This window comes from Gobio gobio (assembly GCF_949357685.1).
Source record: "Gobio gobio genome assembly, chromosome: 4".
NCBI lineage: Eukaryota > Metazoa > Chordata > Actinopteri > Cypriniformes > Gobionidae > Gobio > Gobio gobio.
Genome location: NC_137100.1, coordinates 35,986,127 through 35,996,516, shown reverse-complemented (window position 1 = coordinate 35,996,516; position 10,390 = coordinate 35,986,127). Strand labels below are relative to the sequence as shown.

The 10,390-nt window shown below is 39.5% G+C and overlaps 2 protein-coding genes across 2 annotated transcripts; both read left to right on the top strand.

Moving 5' to 3' along the window:
* On the top strand, positions 1 to 4,102 carry dlb (deltaB; the record flags this gene model as incomplete). The annotated part of the gene is made up of 7 exons (XM_079814221.1): positions 1 to 51; positions 156 to 395; positions 766 to 832; positions 971 to 1,228; positions 1,748 to 2,109; positions 2,227 to 2,443; positions 3,450 to 4,102. 7 exons carry the CDS (start codon positions 1 to 3, stop codon positions 4,100 to 4,102), a joined length of 1,848 nt encoding a protein of 615 aa, XP_079670347.1.
* A 2,048-nt stretch (positions 4,103 to 6,150) lies between these two features.
* Positions 6,151 to 10,352, top strand: ppp1r14aa (protein phosphatase 1, regulatory (inhibitor) subunit 14Aa; the record flags this gene model as incomplete). Its single annotated transcript, XM_079814148.1, has 4 exons — positions 6,151 to 6,336; positions 7,698 to 7,772; positions 8,542 to 8,574; positions 10,188 to 10,352. 4 exons carry the CDS (start codon positions 6,151 to 6,153, stop codon positions 10,350 to 10,352), a joined length of 459 nt encoding a protein of 152 aa, XP_079670274.1.
* Positions 10,353 to 10,390: the final 38 nt, after the last annotated feature.

The following is a 10,390-nucleotide window of genomic DNA, read 5'->3' as shown; positions in this document are numbered from 1 at the left end:
ATGGCGCATCTGTCTTTGTACTGTCTGCTGTCTGTGTCGCTTTTGCAGTTGGTAAGGAGCCAGTTCAAGTCTTATATTTGTTTCATATTTTCATTTTCATCATTTTAATCAAAATATGTAGAAGTCACATATACGGGTTTTCTGTTCTTGAACAGGTGGTTTCATCGGGTGTATTTGAATTGAAAGTTCACTCGTTCACCACGACACGGCGCTTCTGCAGGAGGACGCGAGACTGCAACATCTTTTTCAGGATTTGTCTCAAGCATTCTGAGGACGTCATCTCCGCCGAACCTCCGTGCACCTTCGGAACCGGTCAGACGACTGTCCTGCGAGCGGACCAGAGCTCTATAGCCAGCAGCGCAGCCATCCGAGTGCCTTTCCACTTCAAGTGGCCGGTAAAGTTCATTGACATTTGTAACATCACACTAGATTAAGACTAGCAAATAATATTACATTATTTCATGGTGTAATTATTAAGATGAAGTGACTAATAACACAAATGCTGCCTATATACATTTTTGCGTTTTATACAAAATGATTATTTTTATGAGGGGCCCTTAAGTTTAACTAAACAATTGACATGTAAACCAAAGCGAAAGACCATTAACAAAACCATGCAACAGTCTGAAAATGTCCATTCATAACAAAAAGGTCAATGAAAAGTCAATGAAAGACAAAGGAAAATGTTAGCTTCTCAGTTTGAGGGAAAATTATAGGCTATTTTAAGGTTTTCTTAGATCTGGAATAATGTCTTGTTCTTTTCAGGGGACATTTTCTCTTATTATTGAGGCATGGAATGCGGAGTCTCCCAAAGAGCATCATGATTACACAGGTGAGTTGCCCTGTTTCAGAGACTCTGTATGTAATGCAAAGCAAAGATCAATTACATGATACATTACTAAAATAATGAGTAAATTTACTTATTAAATACTTTTTCAAGCAAAAATGTTCCTTTAATTTTCCGCAACAGAGAATCAAAACAACCTGATCAGTCGTTTAGCAACACGAAGGCGCTTGGCAATTGGGGAAGACTGGTCTCAGGATGTTCATTTCGGCGATCAGAGCGAGCTCCGTTACTCATATCATGTTTTCTGTGATGAGTTTTATTACGGCGAGGCTTGTTCGGATTACTGCCGTCCCCGTGACGACACGTTGGGACACTACACCTGCGATGAGAGCGGGAACAAGGAATGCCTGGAGGGATGGCAGGGAGACTACTGCTCTGATCGTGAGTAGCCTACCACCTATGTGTGTGTCATATGGTCAGAGGTCTGTTCAGTCCTTTGGAAGAGTATGTCTGAGTCTCTGAAAAGAAGTAGTCCTATCTCCTTCTTGATCACTCTGTATTTATGTGCTATTGTGTTTTTTGTGTTGGGACCTGAGCAGCAGCATTACTTCCCCCTTATATCTCATATCTTTGATAGTGTGTGTGTGTGTGTGTGTGTGTGTGTGTGTGTCTGATGGAAGTTGAGCTGCTCCTTCAGAGCTTCTGCACTTCTTTTGTTCAGCCTAACAAAGAAACCCAACAGATACATAGAGGGTCGTTCTGTGTGTGTGTGTGTGTGTGTGTGTGTGTGTCTGTGCACGCTTGCCGCAGCTCAAAATACAAAAGAGTGCATTACCTCTGTCAGCTCACCAGCTGCTGGCCCCAACACTTAACACACCCATTCATCTGCCCTCTCCGGGGGGCGTGGTGTGTGTGTGTGTGTGTGGTGTGCTTACCCCCCCTCTCTGTCTCCTCCCACAGCCATCTGCTCTTCGGACTGTAGCGAGCGGCACGGTTACTGCGAGTCACCCGGTGAGTGTAAGTGTCGTCTGGGATGGCAGGGGCCGTCTTGCAACGAGTGTGTGCATTACCCAGGATGCCTGCATGGGACCTGCTCGCAGCCGTGGCAGTGTGTGTGTAAGGAGGGTTGGGGAGGCCTCTTTTGTAACCAGGACCTCAACTACTGCACCAACCACAAACCCTGCGCTAATGGCGCCACCTGCACCAACACCGGACAGGGCAGCTACACTTGCACCTGCCGGCCAGGATATGGGGGCACAAACTGTGAGCTGGAGATTAATGAGTGTGACTGCAACCCCTGCAAGAATGGTGGCAGTTGCAATGTAAGTCTACGTTCACTTAATAAAATAAAGATCACAGAACAAAATCAATATGCTCAGATGTGCTTTATGTGCATAATGGAAATGATTTGATACCTATTTTTCTCTTTTTCCTTGCAGGATTTGGAGAACGATTACTCCTGCACATGTCCTCAGGGATTCTATGGGAAGAACTGTGAGATTATTGCGATGACGTGCGCTGATGACCCTTGCTTTAACGGAGGGACATGTGAGGAGAAATTCACCGGCGGCTACGTCTGCCGTTGCCCCCCAGCCTTTACCGGATCCAACTGTGAGAAAAGACTAGACCGCTGCAGCCACAAACCATGTGCCAACGGTGAGTTTTTGTGTTGAATGTGAACAATGCAATAACAGAATTGTGAACAAAACACCCAACTTTAAAAAATGTTAAATTTATTTGAAGAATGCTCATGCTGCTCATACAATAAAAGTGTATGGTGACAACAGCTGCTCAAGGTCAAAAAAAGTAAAACATATTTAAAGGACTTTACATATGACACATGCACAAGTCTTCTGAACCCATACAAGATTTATATGTGGAATTTTTTTTTTATTTAATTCACTTGACAACTGTGGCCACCATTCACTTTGTGATGTTTTATTAACAAAGTTTGGGAGGAGCACACTCAAATGATCTATCCAAAACAATTTGTGATCAGCAATTACCACATCTATCCTATCAGCATGAGAGGAAGCCTATATATATATATATATATATATATATATATATATATATATATATATACACAGTCGACCCACCGACATTCCTCGACAGTTTTCGGTTACCCTCCACCACTCTGACTCCTCACTCTTGGCTTGGTCCTACCACAGCCAGGACTACGTGGGGAGTAGTCTGGGTTTGGGCCAAATGCCGAGCTCGGAGCCCTCTTCTCAGACAGCACGCCAAATATGCATATCATTTATTCTATCTGACTTCTTTGTAAGTGTGAACTCGTGAACACTGTATGGAAAAGAGCAGCAGTTTTATGCCACCACACATATGCACAGATACTACTGTTAAGGCCAAAGTATACTTCACTACGCGAGGGTCAGCGTACAGTGCGTGTGACACGAATTTCGTCATAAGAAGAGTAGAGATTTTTTAAATATTTTTTTTGTACTTTGTACGCACAGGTTGCACATGGCATATAATGTTTTTGCAGTATTTACATGGGTTGTAACTTGTGACGAGAGATTGCTCAAAACTGCACATGCGTCGAACGCCTGTGTACACGTATGAGTTCAAAGAAGCTTTACAGTTCCTCTCACATTCCTCTCTTCTACACCTACTCATATGTAACCTTCTCTCTCTTTTGCTTTAGGTGGTGAGTGTGTGGATCTGGGTGCTAGTGCTCTGTGTCGCTGTCGCCCTGGTTTCACCGGCCCTCGCTGTGAGACAAACATCGACGACTGTGCCCGCTATCCATGTCAAAATGCCGGAACCTGCCAAGACGCCATTAACGACTACACCTGCACCTGTATTCTAGGCTTTACCGGTAAAAACTGCAGTCTCCGAACAGATGCTTGTCTCATAAGCCCATGCCTTAACAGTGGAACGTGCTACACACACTTCTCCGGGCCAGTGTGTCAGTGTGTGCCTGGGTTCATGGGTCCAACCTGCGAGTTTCCTGTGCAGGGAGGTCTGGAGATGATGGCCCCCCGGGTTGGGCAGACCTCACCTTCAGCTGTGGCGGTGTCATGTGTGTTAGGTGTGCTGGCTGTGTTTTTGGGAGTGTGTGTGGGACTGGTGGTGATCAGGAGGAGGAGGCATAGACTACGCAGACAGCAGCTGTGCGATTCTGTGTTTAATGATTTGGAGACGGTGAATAATTTAGACCGGCAGCACTATCCCTATGATCGAGACTTCAGTCAGGTGAAACCCAGCAACAATGAGAGCCGAGTCTCATTGGCGGCCTCTCACACACTGCCTGCTGGGCAGGACTTCCTGTGGAGTGCTGGAGATGGGCTTAGATGAGACATTCACACATGTGTAAATGCCTAAACACACAAACGCATGCATACACTGATGTAGACACACAAACTCACATGCAGGGATGAGAATTTGGATGTAGCACTTGCTTTTGTCTTAATTTTTATGAATGAATGAATGAATGAACGAGTGAATGAATGAAAGTATGTCTTAGCTGAATAAGGTATTGGACCTTTGCCATCTGTAAAGGTGGAAGACTCTGTAAACCAAAAACTAAAAGAAACAAACACTCACACTACTGTGTGCTGGGCTCTATGAATCTGTTTCCATATGAAGACAGACACAAGCGCTAAAAGCTGAAACAGATTTAGGTTATAGAACTCTATATGAAGAGAACTGATATCTTTATACAAAGATAAAAACGTGAAAAAATAACTCTATACAAAGAGAACTAAGTAAGGAAATACCTCTATTGAAAGAGAAAGAAGTAAGTTAAACCGAAGAGCATTAAGGTTAGGTGCTTTTTTGTCAAACTCTGGGCTCTGTATAAGACTGATGAAAAAAATTACTTTGTTTTTATCTCATAAGGATGAGTATCACCTTTGTTTATTTGTCGGGATGTTACCAGCAACAGGTGTTTTAATAGAATAAATAAATAAAAAAATATAAAAAAGAGAACGGAGGCAAGCAGAACACAGTCAGGAATATGATAAACAATGTTCTTAAGACCAAATGGGAAGATTTTCCTCCAGTTTTGTATTGCGTATTAAGCAGTTTGTTTTCTCCCTCGAATAATATGGGGAAATATGTGTCATTGATTCTTATGTTACATTACATAAAATCAAATTTTCTTCAATGGGGTTGTCTAATGAATGTTTATTTCTTTTGCCAGATGTTTCCTATTAATTTAAACCTAAGTTTACGCATAAGTTTCTATTTTGCATTTTTGTACTTTTGCTTTCAATCATCGTCTTGTCTTTGTAAAGATTTTATGTTAATTTATTTTGTATATGTGTTTGTTACTTTATTGAAATAATGAAATAAATTATATGAGGAAAAACACCTCATTTGTTCAACTCTATTCTTTCTACAATGTTTGATTACAGTTTTGTTTTAAATTGCTTACACACTAAACGTGGTACTTGAGGCCCACTCAGTGAAAGCATTCTCTCACCTAATCTTCAGACCAACTCTGCAAAACTGCAAGCGCACATTATCTGCTTTAGGCCTACACTCTACATTAGACACATCATTCAAAACTAAAGGCTCTTGTGTTTCATTTTGAAAACACATGCCAGTCAAATGCCACAATCATTTGCCAATTTCTTACATCCAATGACCATATGTATAAAAAAAAGAAATAGAAAAAAGATAATTTGTTCACTTAGAAATCACAACTCCATGTTCTGAGAAACAATTGTTCACCCTTAATTTCTGTTTATTCTGTAAATATATACTGAATATGCATACAAGTCAAGTCACCTTTATTTCTATTGCCCTTTATACAGATGTTTTCAATGCAGCTTCACATTAACAAATTCAAACTATGCTGTAAATCAGTTCTAACAAGCCAACAGTGTCATTATTCAGCTCAGGTCAGTTGAGTGTTCATCAATTGTGCATACATACTGTAGACTAAATACAGTGTATTTGTGCGTATTTACATGTACGTGTGAGTGCCATGACAAACTCCTGTTCACTGCACTGCACACTGAACAAGATAAGTTCGTAGTGTTTCACATTCGTGTGTTTGGCGTGTGTGGCTAATCATTTGATGGTTTGTGTGTAAAGTTTCTATGCAAAAACACTTTTAGAAGAGTTAAAATAGTTTTAGTGTTAGATAAAAGGAGCCTTAGTTTGAGAAATTGTAAGCAATAAAAAATGTAATATCACGTCATCTTTCTTCTTCTTCTTCTTCTGGGCTTTACAAAAACTATTTTTTCTATTGCGAGATTTAATGTAGCCCATAAATCCAAGAGCGCCTGACGTTGTACCTCCAATCAAGTTGAGCGCGCGCCACTCAGCGTTCAGCTTCTTCTGTCCGCGCGCTCCTCCAAGCGCTCATTCTTAGACAAGCACAGGCACATGTAAACATGGCTGAGGAGATTCATACCGGTCATTCCCCAGATTTAGACACGGCTCCAGAGCACGGGATGAACGTGCATAAGCGGCAAGCGCGCGTTACAGTAAAATACAATCGCAAACAGCTTCAGAAAAGGCTGGACGTGGAGAAATGGATCGACGAAGGTCTTGAAAGGCTGTACGAGGGCAAGGTGAGTGTCTGTCCACGCTCATCCTCACAGATGCAGTGTTGCTGTTGACGCTATAAACTACAGGTTGATGAGTTCTGATGAATAAAAAAACAAAACATCGATTTTGATTGAAAAAGGAACGGACCATACATTTCCAAACGCTGTTGAGGCGTATGCTATTTCATGCGTTATTTTGAAACGTTTGACAGCTGGATGTGTAACAGTTCCTTCTCTAAGAAGTTGACCACAAACTTTTACACACAACTTTCGATGTCAGGTAAAAAAAAAAAAAGCACATTCACCTACTTTCACTTTTATAAATTAATTAAATGAATTCCTATTATTAATTTTTGCATAGTTGAACGCAGTAGTATAGTTAACTCCTTTGTCCATGAACATGACAATATTTTACACCACTCGATGTAAAGGAAAGGCTGCTTCTGCATGTAAATATTTTCATTTTGATTATGTTGATAACACAGTTATTTTTTTATAAGTCAGAAATGAAAATGTTATGTTTCCATTTTCCATTTACATTTTTTTGCATTTAGACACTTCGTCAAAGTTCCAACAAAATGTGTAATATACAAAGCCAGGTTTATTAGGTTGTATAAGCCAGGTTATATGCATTAATCTCCTTATACACCTTTAAATGGACTGAGAGGAGACATTGTTCTGTGAGTCTGTGAGTTTATAAACAACAGCCTTTGTTAATGTAAGTGTGTGATGGATTCTGTGACATGAATATGTCTGATAAAACAATATTAGTGGTTGGAAAATATTAGATAAGTAAGTCGTCCATAAAAGGTGAGGAGGACCGGGCCTCTGGAGGTAGGGAGGTTCTGCTTTTCCTCCCTTAATTACAGAGGGGGATCACTTGGTTTTATTGCTACCTTACATGGACACCCCTGAGAAACAGTCTGCAGCAGTAACAGGCAGGAAGTTTAAACATAAGCAGTATGTGTTGTGAGACACTGTCCCACAGTAAGAGATGACAAAGATGTCTCTCGGGAATTGTGTTATGCGATCTGTTCTCTCGATTTGCTCTTTAGCTCTTGAGTACGTGAAAGTTTTCCACTGAGACTATGGAATATTGAGACTGAAGATATTCTGAGATTCTGAAAAGTTTAGGAACAATAAGCTATAATAGGCAGTGCAGATGTGAAGTGGAATAAAAGCAAATGAGGTCCAGCTGTTGGAGCTACGTGTCTTACGTTGGACTTTATGCAATTATGTCAGATTTACATTTTAAGCATAGCACTACTTTTTGCAGTTTTATTTTGAAATTCTCATACATACATACTGTGTATTTTTTTTATGTTTCTGGCAATGATTTAGGCACCCTTACTTATCTTTGCTGTTTTTTGTTGTTGTTGTTTATGTTGGAGGACATGCCAGAGGAAGTGAACATTGATGATTTGTTGGATTTCCCAAGTGATGAAGAGCGAACACACAAACTACAGGTCCCATAATCCTCCTCTCTCACTCACACCACACCCTTTGCTTGTATGTCTGTCTTACTTGCCATATTTACATTTATGCATTTAGCTGGCACTTTTAAAAGTGACTTACAAAAGAGGAACAAAAGCAATTTGTTAAAGAGCAAATAATATTCATAATATACAATGCCAGGTTTATTAGACGACTAGATTAGGAAGCAAGCTAGAGAAAAGGAGAAATGCAAAAAAATAGTGTTTGTTTGGTTTTTTGCACACTGGGAAAATCGTGTACACATGTCAGGTAAATGAAATGACCTTCTAGAGAAGAAGAAAATACATTAGTAAGCATTTCTTAATATGTTCCCTCCCCACAACACATTAGTGCTCGAATAATAATTTCCTGAATATAGCTCTTTTCCCCCCAACATTTCAAAGTTTGTATCTCCCATGACAAAGATATGAGATAGGACCATTGACCTAGAGGTCGGCCTGCCATTTTAATTTTAGATGAAGATGGTGAGTGGATGCCAGAGCTTATTTTTTTTTTTCAGATGTTCCTTGACTTAAGTTTTTGCAGGGACATTTCAACATTCAACATTTTTTTCTCAGAAATGAGGCCCACTCCCTTATAAACTCATTTGTCTGAATGCTCTACGATATAGAAATATTTAAGGCTTTATCGTCTCCACTGGTTGTACACAGGTAGTTACACAGTTTTTAATAATATTAGTGATATTGACTTCTTAGGCTCATTTAATCGCATTGGTTTAAGTGTTTTGCGTTTGTTTTACAGGTTCTTCTGCAAACCTGCACTAGCAACACTGAGGTACTTTTCTCAATCCTTTCATCTGTAAATCCTTCTCGTTGTCATCATTTCTCTGTCCTAATATTTTTCTTGTTTCTTTTCAATCTTTTTGTCTACTCATCCTCATTACTCCTCTATGGACCTCACTCTTCTTCTCATCCTTTGTTACTTTTCCTCTTCATCTCTCTCCCTCTCTCTCTGAGGAACACTGCAGTGGCTGACACTCCCTTCCACGTGTTTCTCACAATGATCCCAATGAATGAAAGATTTGTTCCCTCTCTTTCCCCTTGCCCCTATTGCTCTTTGTTAGTACACAGCCATTCTTTCATCGGGGCTCTTTAACAATGTTCACTCTCAGCCTTCTGATTAGTGTGTGTACATGATTGTTACTATGTGTGTATGTACAGAAGATTGTGTGTGTCTGGGTAAGTTAGAGTTGAAGTGCTGACACATCATGGAGAATCAGTAGAGAGAAACGAGGCACACACACAGAAACATACATACTCACAAAACCCTGACACCTGAAAAGAAAAAAAACGTAATCAGTTTTCGCGTGTGAGACATATACCATGGCACAATTCTCACCATTTTAAATTTGATTAGTTGAGTTTGTGAAGCGTAAAAGAGTAAACATAGAAACTGCTGACTGGTACATATACACATACAGTCTGCAGAAGATATTTACGAGTTTTATATAGTTTACGCTGTACAACCAGTAGATAAATCACAGAATGTCTGCAGTTCATATATTTTACAGCATTTTGCGTTTAATATTTTGGAACAGACCTACAAGATTATGATCAAACATTAAACCTACTGTGTTATATAACCAGTATTTTGCACTAATCAGTTTTTTTTAAAGATAATTGGTGCACTTTATCTTAAGTATTTATAAAGTTTTACTGTAAGTTGTCCTCAGTGTTGGGTAAGTTGCTCTAGTAAGTAATTAATTACTAGCTGCTAAATACATCTTCAACAGTGTAATTAGATTACTGTACTAATTACTCTCTCTAATAAATTTCTGCATTATTTATTACCAATTACTTTCTAAATCCCATATAAACCTTGACTAGTTACACAATTCAAGGATATACACAATTCAAGGATATACATGAAACTGCTATTTTAGTTCTTTAAAATAAATATTATAAAATGGCATAAATTATTGTTGAACTGACCAAAGTATTTAAAGGGAGGTTATATTAAAACATACATTTTAACATTAGACGTAACATTTTGATGTTAAATCCACTATTGTTTTATATAGAATTGTTCTATTGTCTATACAGTATTTAATGCAATTTCATCAGAGCTAACTGTAATTAAATTACAGAAAAATGAAGAGTAAACCCTTTTCTTTTTTAAGGGTAAAGCTTTTAAATTACAGTAATTAATTACTTAGTAATGCATTACACCCAGCACTGGTTGTCCTAAATTGCAGTACAATATGCAAACATTTTTACATGCTTAAGGACAATTTTTTTGTGTGTACAGCTAGATTAAGCTGTGTGTGTGTGTGTGTGTGTGTGTGTGTGTGTGTGTGTGTGTGTGTGTGTGTGTGTGTGTGTGTGTGTGTGTGTGTGTGTGTGTGTGTGTGTGTGTGTGTGTGTGTGTGTGTGTGTGTGTGTTTTCAGGCCTTCATTGCTGAGCTGTTGCAGAAGCTGCATGGTCTCCACAAACAGGAAGAGTTGCAGAATGAAGGAATTGAGCATCCCTGTCTCAACACGTACCCACATCACCATGGCAACATCCATCATCACAGAGGCAACCATCAACATCCAACACATCAGACACTGTGATTGTATCTGGTCCGGATTATTGCGGTCGCTGGACTGAG